General features: G+C 44.1%; 3 protein-coding genes across 4 annotated transcripts in view; 2 read left to right on the top strand and 1 right to left on the bottom strand.

Annotated features, from left to right (window-relative positions):
* Window positions 1-100: 100 nt before the first annotated feature.
* LOC308281629 (monocarboxylate transporter 13) lies at window positions 101-9218 on the bottom strand. Its single transcript, XM_080721858.1, has 5 exons — window positions 9138-9218; window positions 7466-7697; window positions 7029-7172; window positions 2008-2796; window positions 101-627 (listed from the first exon to the last, which is right to left on the bottom strand). Exons 2-5 carry the CDS (start codon window positions 7668-7670, stop codon window positions 383-385), a joined length of 1383 nt encoding a protein of 460 aa, XP_080577984.1. The 5' UTR covers window positions 7671-7697; window positions 9138-9218; the 3' UTR covers window positions 101-382.
* Window positions 9219-11016: 1798 nt separating this feature from the next.
* LOC308282176 (kelch domain-containing protein 3-like) lies at window positions 11017-12210 on the top strand (the record flags this gene model as incomplete). The annotated part of the gene is made up of 1 exon (XM_080722521.1): window positions 11017-12210. The coding sequence occupies one exon, from the start codon at window positions 11017-11019 to the stop codon at window positions 12208-12210; it is 1194 nt and encodes a 397-aa protein (XP_080578647.1).
* Window positions 12211-15786: 3576 nt separating this feature from the next.
* The window catches only part of LOC308281474 (growth factor receptor-bound protein 2-like), a 32649-nt gene continuing 31975 nt past the window's right edge, over window positions 15787-16460 (top strand). For both annotated transcript variants that reach the window (XM_080721687.1, XM_080721686.1), the window contains exons 1-2: window positions 15787-15916; window positions 16026-16146. In XM_080721687.1, coding sequence (XP_080577813.1) covers window positions 16069-16146 — 78 coding nt within the window. In that variant the 5' untranslated portion in view covers window positions 15787-15916; window positions 16026-16068. The remainder of the gene's footprint in view (window positions 15917-16025; window positions 16147-16460) is intronic.

Here is a 16460-nt window from a genome sequence, read left to right as displayed (position 1 = left end):
CAACTATGTGCTATGACCTGGGTAGCACACTGATCAAGTCACAGTGTGTTTTAGTGTGTTTTATCCAGTGTTAATTTTTACATCAAATTCTGATTTAGTTTTAGTCCTATTTTAGTAATCAGAAATGGTTTAGTCTGTCTAGTCTGGTTGACAAAATATCGAAGTCCTAGTCTTTTAGTCTTAGCCTTAGTGGCTTAGTCAACAAAATGAACACTGGTTTTAACCTAACAATCTTTGGTCATGCCCACAAACCATTTGCTGGCAGCTTGTATATAGATTCACCGCCAGGTGAGAGCCGTGAGAAGACGGCCAAACAATCCGTTACATGCTCTGACCTGACAGATCTCTGCGAGTCATTCAGTAACGCTGATGCTAATGTTAATCATGTGACGTGTTGTTCATTTTCCTGCACACCACCACGTGCTGACTCCTCCATCCCGCTCTTCTGGTCCGTTGACGTTCCTGAGTATTGCAGAGCTGGGGCAGCCTCTGTACCTTCTGCAGCTCTGATCTGTCTCTTCTTAACAAGGAGGTCAGTGAGGAGGACAAACAGTCCTGAGGAGACCAGGCAGAAGCCAGCGAAGTAGAAGGCGGCACCGTAGTCCCCCGTCTGGTCCACCAGCCAGCCTGCGCCAGGGACAGTGGTGTAAAGTAACTAAGTAGATTTACTACTGTACTGTAGTACTTAAGTACAATTTTGAGGCATTTGTACTTTACTTGAGTATTTCCAATTTCCAATTCTTTCACTTCTACAGTACATCTCGGATCCAAATATCGTGCCTTTACTATAAAACATATATAAACCACCTTAGCCCTATTTAGGGATGCTGCGATCTGATCTTCAGATCGGATATCAGAGCCCTATTTTATACCGTGGCTATTTGAAAATAGCCACTCTACAAGCTCACAATGCGTCGCATCGCGACGTGTTGTTAGCTTGTAGATCTGCTATTTTCAAACATTTGTTACTTTTACTTTTGGTACTTTAAGTACATTTTGATGCGAACACATCATTCATACTTTTACTCAAGAACATTTTTAATTTTGGACTTTTGTAACAGAGTTACATTGCAGTATTGATACTTTTACTTACAAAGTACAAAATGCGATTACTTTTTCCACCACTGGCCAGAGAGAAGACAGGAAATAGGAGACAGCATAGTCAGCCAGCCAGGGCTGATGAATAAATAAATATCCCTATATCTATTCATTCAGGAGTGAGTCAACGTGCAGTGAAAAATGGCCCTGAAGCTTTACCAATTCAATTTCAATTTACCTTTTCATGATAAAACGTTTTAAATACTAAATTGTGCAAGTGAGGGAGAAAACCCTCCAACATATTGTTATAACTCTTTGAGTTGTGATTATGTCATTTTGATTTTGACTGAATTGTGACCATGAACTCTTTTCCTAGCACTCTATGCACTTCACTCCTTATCCTGTTGTATGTTGACTAGAGCTCATGTGCTGATTAATACAGAGTACAGACCTTTCACTTTTAAGTCACTGAGGACGAGTGCTTATGTACATTTGAATGAATATCTGCCCCTTGGTTGTCAAGTTATTTGGCTAACACAGTGGTTCTCAACCTGTGGGTCAGGACCCAAATTATTTTGGGGGGTCCCCAGATGATGAACTTAATGTGCAACATTGTTTTCTCACTCAACAGTAAACAAACAAAGTGTAAAGAGGGTATCTGCACATTTCTAAAGTGACAATTAAAGGACCTTTTAATACCTCTAAAATGACAAAATAAACATTGGCCAAATTGCCAAATATTAGAGGAAGAAATTGTGAAAATAGCCAATCTACATGCATGTAGATGTAGTGCCGCTCGTCAGGGTGGTGGGGTCGCCAGTCAAAATATGATTATTTTGGGGGTTGCGGCCTGAAAAGGTTGAGAACCAGTGGGCTAACAGACAGACAGACAGACAGACAGACAGACAGACAGACAGACAGACAGACAGATAAATGGACAGTACTGATTCCAGTCAGAAGCTCACTCACCAGCAGCAGGTGGGCCCATGAAGCCCCCGGTGCTCCTGAAGAGCATGAAGAGCCCCAGGCCGCTGTCGAAGCGCTCTAGTCCCACGATGTCCACGATGGCGGTGACGTGGACGGCCACCACGCAGCCGAACAGGAAACCGTACAGCCAGGTGAACACCATCAAGGCCCAGTAGTTGTGGCCGACCGGCAGCAGGAGCAGCACCACCCCCAGCATGGTGACCACCATGGTCAGCAGCTGCAGGTTCCTCATCAGCCTCATGTTGGCCAGCCAGCCGCACGCCAGCCTGCCCAGCAGGTCCGCAAACGCCAACATGGAGAGGACGGAGGCTGCGCCGTAATGCTCCATGCCAAGGCTGGTGGCGAAGGGCACAAGGAAGAGAGGTGGGATGAAAAACCCTGCGGCCGCAAGGATGGCGAACACGATGTAGAGGAGGAGTTCACGTCTCCTCAGCAGGGACCAGTGGAACGTAACCGTCTCCTCCGGAGCAACCCCAGGAGCATGGCAGTCTAGAAGATCCTCTTTAGTTTCGAGGTTAGCTTTTCGGGCGGGGGCTTCAAGGGGTCTCATGAGGGCTCCACAGACACACAGGTGGAGCTGTAAGCCTCCGATGAAGAGCATGGCGCCCTGCCAGGTGTACGCATCGATAAGCCACTGGAAGAAGGGGCTGAACATGATGGCAAAGACACATTCCCCTGAGCTGGCCAGGGCATAGGCGAAGGGACGCCAATGTAAGAAGTAATGGCTCACCATGCTGTTGGCTGGGATCCATGAGAAGGCAATGCCTGTTCCTAGAGTGAGCACACAGTAAAATCCTCAGTGTTGATTGTACTCTGAGAGTGAAATGGACCTTTACGGGTCCATTTGGTTACATTCTGTTATGAGTCTGACATTGACCAGTAAATAAAGTACATACGCCTGTTGATTCACTCTCATCTGCTAAAGCAAAGCATCTACTGGCGCTCGTGCACAATGATATGAGATGCATCTGTTGTTTTTCCATTACATTCTGTTATTTGTTGTTGTCCTAATACATTCTGTTCTTTTCCATGTCTCATATCTTCTGGTCACATCATGTGTCCAGTGTCCTATACTACATACTGTGTAATATTCTCGAACCACCACACAGGTGAGCACTCCAGCAAGGCGAGATCATGCTACAGAGACAGAGTTCAGCACCGCAGACAGCCCCCTAGGGCAGTACATGCCTATTAATTTACTCACCTGCACTCTGACTGACTAGCATTTAAAGGACACCCAGGCCAGTAGTTTGATAGGCTATGCATTAGCCCATGGATCCCCATTTGATAAAGATGTTTATGTCTGGAACCATAATGATATTGTTTAAATATAACAGATTCAAAACTGCAGCATCTCCTGAGGCCCGGGGATACAAGAATACAAAAGAAAATACAGTCTGCACACTGGTGATGCAGAAAAAGCTCCGCTGTATTTTTATTGCGTTGTCAACGTTTTGATCAATTAGATCTTCGCCAGGACATAATATATGTTTTATTCCTTGTATAAAGCTGTTACGAAGGCTTTCTATATCATCTTGCTTGTTCCCGCCTACATGGACCTCTACATATGGAGATCTCAACACCAACCTCACTAAGTCCTGGATGCCCATATATGGAGATGCCCATATGTGGAGAGACCCATCTTGATGCTGACCTCATCAAGCCTTGGATGCCCATATATGGAGATGTCTATATTTGGATATGCCCATGCAGATTCTGGATTGGATATAACTGACTTGTCATCATGACATCACCATGACATGACATCACTCAACCACTGCGGGTATAAAAGCAGTCGCATTCCCATGGTAGATTCGGATTCAACCATCGCACCCGAGAATCTCCAACTCTACCAGCAAGATTATCCACGGATCTTCAAGGACATTTCAACCTCAACCAACTCATATTCAGTTCCCAAGATATTTGGCCTTACAACCCAGATATCTTTGTACCGCACAAACCTTTGACTACCTTCACCATATCGTTAGATATCCCGGTTTAAGTCTAGTCGGACACCACTGTGGCGGGTCCTAGTTCCAACCTTTGAATAACAGTCCTTATTGAGTAGTAATTAACATGGTCCTTCGATTAGCCGGATCAAGGGCTTACCACAGTAGCAGGATGTTAAGAGCGGCATGGAAAGGTGGTCGGAGGTGGTATGGAACAGCCAGGAAGAAGAAAGCCGGCCGAACAGAAGATCAGCGTCCTTCGGGGCGACATGGTTCAGTTGAACCCTCAACTCAGCGTCCTTCGGGGCGACATGGTTCAGTAGAACCCTCAACTCAGCGTCCTTCGGGGCGACATGGTTCAGTTGAACCCTCAACTCAGCGTCCTTCGGGGCGACATGGTTCAGTTGAACCCTCAAATCAGCGTCCTTCGGGGCGACATGGTTCAGTTGAACCCTCAACTCAGCGTCCTTCGGGGCGACATGGTTCAGTTGAACCCTCAACTCAGCGTCCTTCGGGGCGACATGGTTCAGTTGAACCCTCAACTCAGCGTCCTTCGGGGCGACATGGTTCAGTAGAACCCTCAACTCAGCGTCATTCGGGGCGACATGGTTCAGTTGAACCCTCAATTCCACCGGAGCAAGAGGGCCCAGGTGAGTATCAGCCCTCATCGGAACAGGAAGGCAGTGGAGATCACCCATCGAGAAGATCAGGCTTTCCGTCCGAGTTGCATCAACAGAGACCATCTCGTCAGTCTGAAAATCACCCATCAAGAAGCCACGGAAGATCACGACTTCCGTCAGAAGTACGGCAACGGAGACCATCTCGTCAGTCTGAAGGGTATCAGCGATCCCGATCCCCTGGACATCACCGCTCCGGCCAGACACATTTCAGCAGAACTCCGTCTCCGGGACCTCTTCGTTCTAGTCAACAACGCACCTATCCCCAAGATCGGCCTCATTCTTCGGGCTATTGGCCTGAATCTTCTGGGCATCATGACCGTGGACAGCAACAGCAGCGACATACCCCTGCCAGAAGACACTCTCGCTCTTCACAGCGTCATTCTGGAAGACGATCTCGCTCTCCTTCAACACGTCACTCCCACTCTAGAGGCAGACATTACACTCCAGCGCATCATACCTCAAGAGGACAAATCAGATCCCCCAAGGTTGATCAGAAGTCAAGAAGGCATCGCTCTCGATCAGTAATAAATCCTCGTTCTGACCCATGCATGAGTCAGGAACAGATCTACCGGGGGCCAGCACCCATTATTCCCATCTTCAATTCTCCAGACCCCTGGGAGTTCTCCAAGTTGAAAAGAGCATTGGAGGACACCTTCCCCATCAACGTCTCGGAACGATTCAAGTTCCGTATACTGGTTGATCATCTCCAGTTAGAGGAAGCCAAGCTGTTGGCTGAAGCATACTCTAATTCATCTCGCCCATATACAGAGACAATGGCAGGTCTGGAGGAACGGTATGGACAGTCCTACCAGGTGGCCATCAAACGTATTGATGAATTGACCCGTGGACCCAGTATCAGAAGTGGAGACAACAAAGCTTTTCGGACCTTTGCCTTGAAGACACGTGCCCTTGTGGGTCAGCTGAACCATCTAGGGAGAGAAGGCCAGGCAGAATTACTTTGTGGATCTCATGTCAAACAACTGATACGTAAGCTAACCCCTGACTTGGAAACAGCATTCAGAAAATATATATATCCTAAGAAAATCAGTGTACCAACTCTCATGGACCTATCAGAATGGTTGGAATTCGAAGTCAAGGTCCAGGCTGAAGACCGGCCACGGACTGATACATATAGAGAGCGAAGAAGCAGTCCAATAAGGGAGTACCCACGTCAGACGGATCGTTCACATCAGAGACCAGCAACAGCAGCCGTCTTATTTGGGGAAGTCAATCAATCTCCTTCTTCAGTTCAACCTCCTATCCAGAACCTACGAGAGAGTAGGGGACTCTACTGCCCATTCTGCAACAATGACAAGCACACTCTGAATCGCTGTGATAACTTCAAACGTTTGACTGTAGACCAGAAGCGCGGCTGGATCATAGATGGTCATCGGTGCTGGGGCTGCGGACGACAACATTCCACCAAGAATTGTGACCTAAAAAAGAAATGCTCAGCATGTGACTTTGTCCATTTGTATGCCTTACATGGCGTCAGGCCGATTGACGGAACAATTCTATAAAGCCTTCATACTATTGACAGATTTCTAAAGGAAATCAGGGGGCGACTGTTACGAAGGCTTTCTATATCATCTTGCTTGTTCCCGCCTACATGGACCTCTACATATGGAGATCTCAACACCAACCTCACTAAGTCCTGGATGCCCATATATGGAGATGCCCATATGTGGAGAGACCCATCTTGATGCTGACCTCATCAAGCCTTGGATGCCCATATATGGAGATGTCTATATTTGGATATGCCCATGCAGATTCTGGATTGGATATAACTGACTTGTCATCATGACATCACCATGACATGACATCACTCAACCACTGCGGGTATAAAAGCAGTCGCATTCCCATGGTAGATTCGGATTCAACCATCGCACCCGAGAATCTCCAACTCTACCAGCAAGATTATCCACGGATCTTCAAGGACATTTCAACCTCAACCAACTCATATTCAGTTCCCAAGATATTTGGCCTTACAACCCAGATATCTTTGTACCGCACAAACCTTTGACTACCTTCACCATATCGTTAGATATCCCGGTTTAAGTCTAGTCGGACACCACTGTGGCGGGTCCTAGTTCCAACCTTTGAATAACAGTCCTTATTGAGTAGTAATTAACAAAGCACTTTTTTCGTTTGCTGCATGAATAAAACGCATTGGATTTGGTGTGCAATGCTGTGCGGAATCGGCGCTGCGGATCCCATATGGAGTCATAAAAGGAGTGATGAGTTTTTTTTACCGCATGCGACAAGACGCACGAATCGAACTGGGTTCGATCGAGAAAAAAACGAAATTGTCCGTTTTATCCGTGCGGATAAACACGCCTGTGTGCAAAGGTCTTAAGAATACCCTTGAGGTTACCTTGCAGAATGCCTAAGCTGAGGTACATCCAGGGCAGACTGAGGTCCAGAGATGCAAGCAGCATACCCGAGGCTGCCAGGAGGCCCCCAGCCATGATCACCACTCTCTGGGAGAATCTCATGCTCAGGGCACTCGCCACAGGAGCTGTGAGGAAAACAAAGTATGATAGTATAGGGTTGGGCTGCAACTATAGATTATTTTCATCGCGATTATTCTATTGACGCATTGTGAATATTTAAGTGATTCAAAGAAAAAATAACGCACATCCTCGTCTTCGGTGCCGAGCTAAAACTGCCAACGCAGCAATACTAGGAACAAAGAAGGTAGCTCGCACTCACTTTCTGGTCGCTCCAAACTTTTTAATGCTTTTGCTGCTTGTTAATAAAAAAGTTTGGAGCGACCAGAAAGTGAGTGCGAGCTACCTTCTTTGTTCTTACCTCCTAAGTGAAACATGGCTATCGTGGTGGAGGTGATCCAAGAGGTAGTGCTGGTCAGGACCCCGAAATGCTGTTGAATCTCCAGGAAGAACAGGCCAATGTTCTTCATGACGCCAGCAGTGAGGCCCATGGTGAGGAAGGCAGAGGCGACCACCACCCAGCCATAGCCCCCATCAGGAGGAGCCACCTTCCTGGACCTCATCATATCAAGATATTGTCCCAGCAGATGTAGCTATCAGGAACCAAGATACACATAATTCATTATATTTAAATAAACATACTATCAGATTTTTTAAATGCTTTAAAAGGTCATTTAATACAGCCGATTGTCTCCAGAGGTTAGTTAGAGAGAACTAACTGGTGGGTTTGGTATGTTTAAAATAATTTGAACTACAGTAGGACAAATCATGTAAAAAGGTTAAAAAAATATATAATAATACAAAAATGACCTATTCTAAGAGCTGCGATAATTAAATAAAAATGTGTAATTAACTTTGCTAATTGAAAAGTTAGGCCTATATATTCTAAATGTAAGTGTAATGCATTTCACTTCTTATTTCCTTTTTAATCGTTTATTAGGGTTTTATATACTGTATAACAGAGGGGTGATTATGTTGCTTTTCATAGAGCCTACCTTTTGGAACAATGGCTATATAATATGACTTAATGTATTTCTATGTGTACATCCTATTAAGGCTACTCATCTTTGTAAAGAAAATGTTAATGACTGAAATAACAAACAAACGAACAGCCTAATGTGCAGTCAAAACCTCACCAAACCTCAAGGGGATGTAAATGTTGATGTAAAAATGTTCTCATGCAAATTGTGAAGAGATAATATGATGATGATGACCAAACCCTCTCTGGATGCTGCTGCTGCTGCCCTCCACACAGCATAAATGTAACTGTAGTGTGTAGTAGGACCGTGGTTCTCAAAATGGTATTCATATGTTTTACTCGAGTAAAGCTATCAATACTGTAATGTAGAAATAGCTACTCTGTTACAGTAGCCTAAAAGTCTGGAATTCAAAATGTATACAGGCTACAATATTGACATCAAAATGTATACTTAAAGTACCAAAAGTAAAAGTACTCGTTATGCAGAATGTCCCATTTGAAGTTTTCAAATGTATAAAGATCTTTTGAAAATAGCAGATCTGCTATTTTCAAATAGCCAAAATGTAGGCTATATAGGGCTGAAAATAAATGATCAATGTTTTGAAATAATAATCCAAATCTACAAAGTAATTATTAACTAAATACATTTAGAAGTAGGCCTACAATATTTGGATCCGAGATGTAGTGGAGTAAATAGAAGTATAGGCCTCTTAAGAACATTGCTTTACATCACTGGCAGGCTAAACATGTGATGTGACGCAACACATCTATTTCTGAAAGAGCTTATAATAGATTACACTCCGACAGACTTCTGTGCCATGTCATACATGGATAGTATAGTGTGCCAACTACACTGCCAAGCAGTGACAACTTGGTATCCCCGTCAGAACTCGTCTATAATCAATGAGTAGGTGTCAGAGTCGAACAAAATTGATTCGCAACATTTAAACATTGTTTTACAGTTTGAGTTTGACAATCCAAACAAACTAAACCCCAAACTAAATAATGTTAAAATACGTTGACAGCTTGACCGGCCAAGTTAATACACTTTTACCTGGGAGCGTTTCTTCGGCGATTCCCAGCAGATAGTGTTTCCATCGACTGATAGGTGACATTTCTGCTCCAGCCGCTCAAGGACCAGGGAGAAAAAGGACACGCCTCCGCGCACCCGGGTGTTACACGAGAATGGGTGACCCGAATTATGATGCCAGAGCTCGCTGTGTTGTGCAGTGGTGGTGGGGAAATAGCCTGCTCACATTTGTTACTTAAGACTAGTAAAAGTAGAACTCTGTTACAAGTAGATGTCTGGTATTTATTTATAATTAAAAGTAAAAAAGCAGTTGTCACTCAAATTCGCCATCGAGACAGTGACCTCTGGAGTAACATAAATCGTTCAGTCACCAATTATGGCATAGCCTTCCAAGTTCAACTCCAACGTTATGACCTGACACACGATCGAGGGGCTGTGGAGAAGAAAATATTGTTGGTCAAATCAAGGTCGTGGCTCTTTATTTCTATCAGAGGATACATTTGTTTTGCAGAAGGGAAATACCTTGCAGTATATTGCACAATCCAATGAAAGCAAGAGACATTCTAATTCGTCATGAAAAGAAAATGTTTTTCACAATTTTAGAGCATCTGTAATCATAGATTAGATAGGCCTATGCCTATAATAGAAATACATGTGGGTTGTTGTGATTATACCCTGAATAATCATTGAATCATAATAATTACTATTAGAACCGTCACAGCTTGACCGTACCCGGACGGGTAACGCCGGAGGGGTAATGCCTGACACTGTGGTTCCCCTGACACATCACTGTGACATCACAGGTAACATCATAGTGATGTCAGATACTCAGAGCAGGGATCTCCATACTATGGGCATAAACAGGTGACATCACAGTGATGTCAGATACTCAGAGCAGGGATCTCCATATATGGGCATAAAAAGGATTCTGTTAGGGATCTCCATATGGGCATAAGAGGATATTGTATCCCAGATGATGCCCTGTTAGGAAAACCACACTAACAGAATCCATATATGGCCAAGACAGATGGCCGAGGTCGCTTTTCGCCCTTAAGCGTCTTACTATATCTCGTTATATTCCGCTTGTCTATAGCCTAACGTTGTTGCTTTGCATGGGGAGGGAGAGAAAACCAAGAGCTGAGCATTTAGCTGGCGAAAGCATTGAAGAAGTGACGTTTGAGAGCTGTTTTATTTATTTATTTTGCCCACGCATTTCATATTCCATAGGGCTGGACCACACATATGACATCATCAACTTGCGACGGGAGTTGTCCCTATGTAGTGTCAAGATGAACTATTTAATAAAGTATTTGAGTTTTTCTTTTTTCAAATTTTAGTTAAGACCAGCTCAGTGGTCTTGTCTCTGTGTGACTATCTGGGACTGGGAGGTCGTCATATACCAAAGAGAAGACCAAATAAATGGAACCCAGTGCCTCCCCACTTGGCATTCAGCATCAAGGGTTGGTAGTGCTTTTGTCAAGTCCGGGGGGGTTGGGTATGTACTTGTACATCAGTCTGCCTCTGCACGCTACAGAAACAGGAGATAGGCTCCTGCCCTATGCAGGGGCCTCATGGCTTATGGCTTATTAGCCAGGGATCCTTTTTACTAAGTGTGGAACTCATGTTATCTAGTTGTGCCCTAGTAATTGTTGTGGCCACTGGCCAGCAGAGTCCTGGGTTGAGGTTGCAGAGGCAATCAAGTTTCCATGTTGAGGAGAGTAACACAGGCTTCGGCTTCCCTGATCGGCCAACCCAACCATTGGCTTTGTGGATTGGCCAAGGGTCACGTGATGTTTGTGCCGCTGTTCCAATATAAGCTGTAGCGCATACAATACAACACCATTCTTGTACAGGGCAACATTTGAAGAATATAGTTTTAATCACCGTGGTGCAGGTGTTTAAAATGATCCGCTGGTCCTTGCACCTGAAAGGACCAAAGAGAACACGTCATGCTGCTGTGACAGTGGGGCACAGGGTGTACTCCTTTGGAGGCTACGGTGATGGTGAAAGCTACGTTTACGACATGGGTCAGATCGGGGTGCATGTCTTCAACACAGTGTCATTGCGCTGGATGAAGTTGCCCCCAGTTACAACTGGTAGAGAACATCCCCTTGAAGTTCCATCCCGGCGCTGGGGCCACACAGCTGTGCTGATATGCGATACAATCTACATCTGGGGGGGCGAGTACTGCAATTTGCTTTATGCATTTGATGTCAACACCCATAAATGGTTCAAGCCAAAGATTTCTGGGAATGTTCCGGGGGCGAGGTGGGGTCACTCGGCCTGTGTCTTGGGGAAGGTCATGTATATCTTGGGAGGATTCAATGAGCTGACTGGATGCACTAATGACATTTATAAGCTGGACACCACTACCATGGCCTGGTCTTTAATTAACACCACAGGCACTCCACAGGCTTTAGCATGTCATTCTGCCACCATCATTGGGACAAGGATGTTTGTATTTGCGTGCCAAGGGGACCAGCCGGGACCAGACTACAATAGCATCAGAGTGTTTGACACAGAGACCAACTGCTGGCTGAGTACGCCTTCTGCACAGCTTCTTCCGGAAGGACGTTGGTGTCATTCAGCCTTTGCCTACAATGGTGAGCTTTACATATTTGGTGGTCACAACTTTCTTCTGGACCGTTTCTTCAATGATCTGTGGAAATTAAATCCAAAGACCTTCTCGTGGAAGAAGGTTGAGCCCAAGGGGAGAGGCCCATGTCCACTGATGTCTAGGATGTGCTGTTGCATGATGGGAGATCGTATCATCATCTTTGGAGGATATAGATTCACTGTTCCAAATGGTGTTCAAGATCTTAATGAAGATGCCACAGAGCTGTCTGACCTGTACATCTTAGACTTTAGCCCTAGTCTAAAAACGTTATGCAAGCTGGCAGTTATTCAACACGGAATGGAGCAGTCGGGTCTCCCACACGACATCAGGTGGGAACTGGAAGCTATGAGTACCAACAGCATGAAACGTGATGAAACGAAAAAAGAGGTTCCGGGCAATGGAACAGGCCCCCTTCAATTAGAGGGGTTAGAAAGTAGAGCTCAGGAATGTGCTCATGCAGTGATACCCACAAAGAATTAAGTAGCATCACACAGGAGAATAGAGAACTCTACTATGAATGAACTGCGCCAGGGCAGACATGGCTATAAAGATCTCCGAATAGAAACTCCTACACCCAGTCGATCTCTGTCAGGAATGAATGTGGAAACAAAGACACGCTTTGGGCAAAGGAACATACAGCTATTGAAGAGGACTTCAGGAGGGATAACTGGGAGTGGGAGATGAAAATGACTGCAAAGGTGGAGACCTTTGTGTTTTTTTTCATGTTTTTTTAGTGTGGTTGCCCGACAGGGCAACACTGTAGTTCTGGGGAAACTTTATTTTCACCACTAGATAAACTTTATTTTCACCACTAGATAAACTTTTTTTGTGAATCAGATGCCATTGGAAATTGATGGAAATCAGATGCAATTGGAAATTGAAGGAAAAACTTTTGAGGAGTGGTGCTAGCTCGAGTATTGGTTGAGCTTCACATGACAGTTAACTTGCTGCAGAATATAGTCATGGCAACCACACTTGCAATTTCCAATTGCATCCTTCTAGTTTTAATTCACTCTATTATGTTTGGAAATTGCAGTTATACAGGCTTGTACAAAGCAAATAGATCTAACGTAGACAGATCGCCATGACCGTGAAGTTACAGTATACCAGTGTATAAGAAATGGGGGCCGTTCTCCATTCCGACATGCTGCCATTCCGACATTGACTTCTAATTGTCTGAGGGGCGGCACTTCCATAGAGGTTAGGGTTAGTGTCGGAATGGGGGGGATGCACCCATAAGCAATATAAGATATCAGTACGATATCAGGAATTCCCCCACCCCAAGAAAGTAGTCACTGATTATCAAATAATAACAATTTATCTATCTATCTATCTATCTATCTATCTATCTATCTATCTATCTATCTATCTATCTATCTAATCTAACTATTAATTTAGGGTTAACAAAAAGCTGGTTCACTTTTCTGCAAAATATCTCTGACCTAGAACAATAGTATGTTGCCTATCGCAACCATTATTTATATTATATGTTGTGATATATATTGTGATGTCAAGTGAAGCCCAATCCTTCCAGGAGCACTGCTCAAAAAGAAGGTTCACTTTGCTGGCAAAACATTTTCTGACCGAATACAATATAGTGTGTTGCCTATAGCAACCACAGTAACGTTCAGGCCTGGAGACTGGGTTGAACCACACTAACTACAGCACTGAAGCTTTGTTTATTCACAAAGTCAATGAGTAATAAATAGTATCGAAGTATTGATAATAGGCTACACAGTAGCCTGCGTGTCCTGATTACATCTGTTACTGTTAGGCCTTCTGTTGCCTCCAGATTCCCCTCTGTCAAAGACATGCATGCAGGGAAGGCTCACATTCTCTGTGCATGCAGTATAGAGAATTTTAGTATACAGTAGTAAATCATCTTGTCAGTGTAGTAAACCAGTTTGAACAGGCTACATTTCTCAACACCATCTTAAATGCTCCTATCACAAGTTCATGTGTGTTGCATGCACATTATAAAGCAAACGTGGAAATATAAATACAGTATGCTACAACTGCTAAATTACAAAATATAACACTTACATGAAGTTGAATCTAATGTAACTATTTCTATATTATTCTTCAGGCTGTTGACATGCTTGATATTTAATCTGTGGCCCTTGTTCAATTCACGTCATTGTTATTGTGTCATTGCCTTGTTCCTCTGTTATTGTTATCATTTTATTGTCTTGTTTGATTGTTGTTTTTAACGGTTCAAGCACTTTTTAACATTGTTAGGAAAAGTGCTATACAAATAAAGTGTACATTATATTATTATTGAAACACACTTGACTTCCATCCATCCATCCATCTTCAACCGCTTATCTGGAATCGGGTCGCGGGGGTAGTTCCAGCTGAGACTTCAAGATTATCTTATCCTGCACAACTTCCTTCACTCCCTCTGGGAGTATAGGCGTTCCCAGGCCGGTTTGGAGATATAATCCTTCCATCTTCTGGTCTTTGGTCTGCCATGGGTCCTCCCAGTGGGACGTGCATCAAGGACCTTCCTAGGAAGGCGCTCGGGAGGCATCCGTACTAGATGCCCGAACCACCTAAGCTGACTCCTTTCCAAGTGTAGGAGCAGCGGTTCTACTCCAAGTCTCTCTCGGGTAACTGAACTTCTCACCCTATCTCTAAGGGAGATACTGTACCAGCCACCCGTCTGAGAAAACTCATTTCGGCCGCTTGTACCCGCAACCTTATACTGACTTGATTTAAGAAAAGTATTCCACATGTACAGACTCAAAAGTGTGGCTGCATGGCTGCTAGGTTTATTTGTAAAACTAGATGTTCAGGCCACTACACAGCCTTCTTCACTCCAAAGTCAAGCGGTCTCTCCATATCAGACATTACCTGTAATGTCTGTAACGTAACCCAAGACAAACAATGTGTCCCAGAACGTGACAATTTACACCCGTTAACGCAAAAGGTACATCAGTCAAATTTCCATAGTTTGCTGACAAAATGTTCATATTCTCACATCATATTTTCTAGCAATATTTGTATCTCTAGCAAACTACTCACAGATCAGTGCCAAATTTCTTGTGCACACTGTAGGCCAAGAAACTTAACTATCTAATCAGTCTCATGCATGGTGGTGACACCCATGTTTCAATTGATTGGACTGGGCCTATGTGAGCAGGGGTGGCATCGCATAAGGGGACTCGAACCGACAGGCATCAGAGCCTATCTACAGTATGTGGAATGTGCCTGGAGTGGACCACTAAGCCAGCAGGCACCCAACAGATCTATTATTGAACCACTAGATGGCCTTACTGCCCCTTATTTGAGTCTAACCATAGATCCTACGTCAAGTCAATATTAGTTTATTATAGCACATTTCATGCAAAATAAACTCAAACTTTACTTCATGAAAAGGATATAATATATATAATATACATAATAACAATATAATAACACACAGGCACACACTGAAATATAGAGCATTTCAAAATCTCCATCAACACATTCACTTAATAGGCCTACATGATTATTATGACTACCCCACCCCCACAACTTTCTCTCTCTCTCTCTCTCACGCACACGCACACACAGACACACACACACACACACACACACACACACACACACACACACACACACACACACACAACACACACACACACACACACACACACACACACACACACACACACACACACACACACACACACACACACACACTTAGATTTTCTTTAATTTCTTCATGAAATGATTGAAAAAAATAATTTAATTTGTTTTGAAAACATATGGGTGAAAAAAATACCTTTCTTGGGATTTTTTTTTTTTTTTTATGTTTTGAAATAAATAATAACAACAACAAAATGTAGGGGGGAAAAAATTAAGGTGCCCATAAAAAATGTGTTCGCGACCCACAAATGGGTCCCGACCCAGCTGTTTGGGAACCAGTGCTCTAATTGGCCCTGCCGGGATGTCAATCATAATGTTTTCTTCCCCCGTTGGTCACAACTCGCCTCCAATCAATGTATTGTGTGGGTGCGGCAGCAGCACGTCACAGCACAACGGACAGACTCCGTGGTGTTGCGTTGTATTGTCTGAAGTGCAGCGTGCTGTTGTTACCAATAGGCTGTTACACTGTATCCGCTGCTATTGATACAAAGTCTGCTATTTATTCCTGAAGACGCGGCGAAGACGTCGGTCTCCTCAGTGGGGAGGGGAAAACAACGTGAGCGGAGCTTGTTGCCCCCCCCGGGACTCGACTGTGTGATTTGAATGTAGCTTTTTGAAGGAATAAAACTCTGCTGGAAACTTTAAACCGTTTTTTCCCCCCTCAGGGCTTTTGGACATCCTGAAGTGTTAGTACGGCTCTCTGACGCTATGGAGGCCATAGCCAAATTCGACTTCACAGCCACGGCGGATGACGAGATGAGTTTTAAACGTGGAACTATATTGAAGGTAGGATATCCTTTGTTTCTCTGTTATACTATCAGCTGGCCTAGACCAGTGATTCTCAACCATTTTAATTTCAAGGAACCCCAGTTTGACTTGCATTAGGCTACGGACCTACTTAATGGTATTTCTATCTCTGAGACAACACATTTATATTGTAAAATCAATGTTAATTTAACTCTTGAGTTACATACCCATAACTCCATAAGGGTCCATTTGGTTCCTAACTATCATTTAGCTGGGGACACCTGGAACTCCTCAAGGACCCCTGGGGGTCCCCGGACTCCACTTTGAGAATCAATGGCATAGGGCCATAGGCC

The sequence above is a fragment of the Nannobrachium achirus genome (assembly GCF_963921795.1).
Source record: "Nannobrachium achirus genome assembly, chromosome: 3".
NCBI classification, from domain to species: domain Eukaryota; kingdom Metazoa; phylum Chordata; class Actinopteri; order Myctophiformes; family Myctophidae; genus Nannobrachium; species Nannobrachium achirus.
The sequence above is the reverse complement of the archived record's forward strand: the minus strand, read 5'-3'. Positions and strand labels throughout refer to the sequence as shown.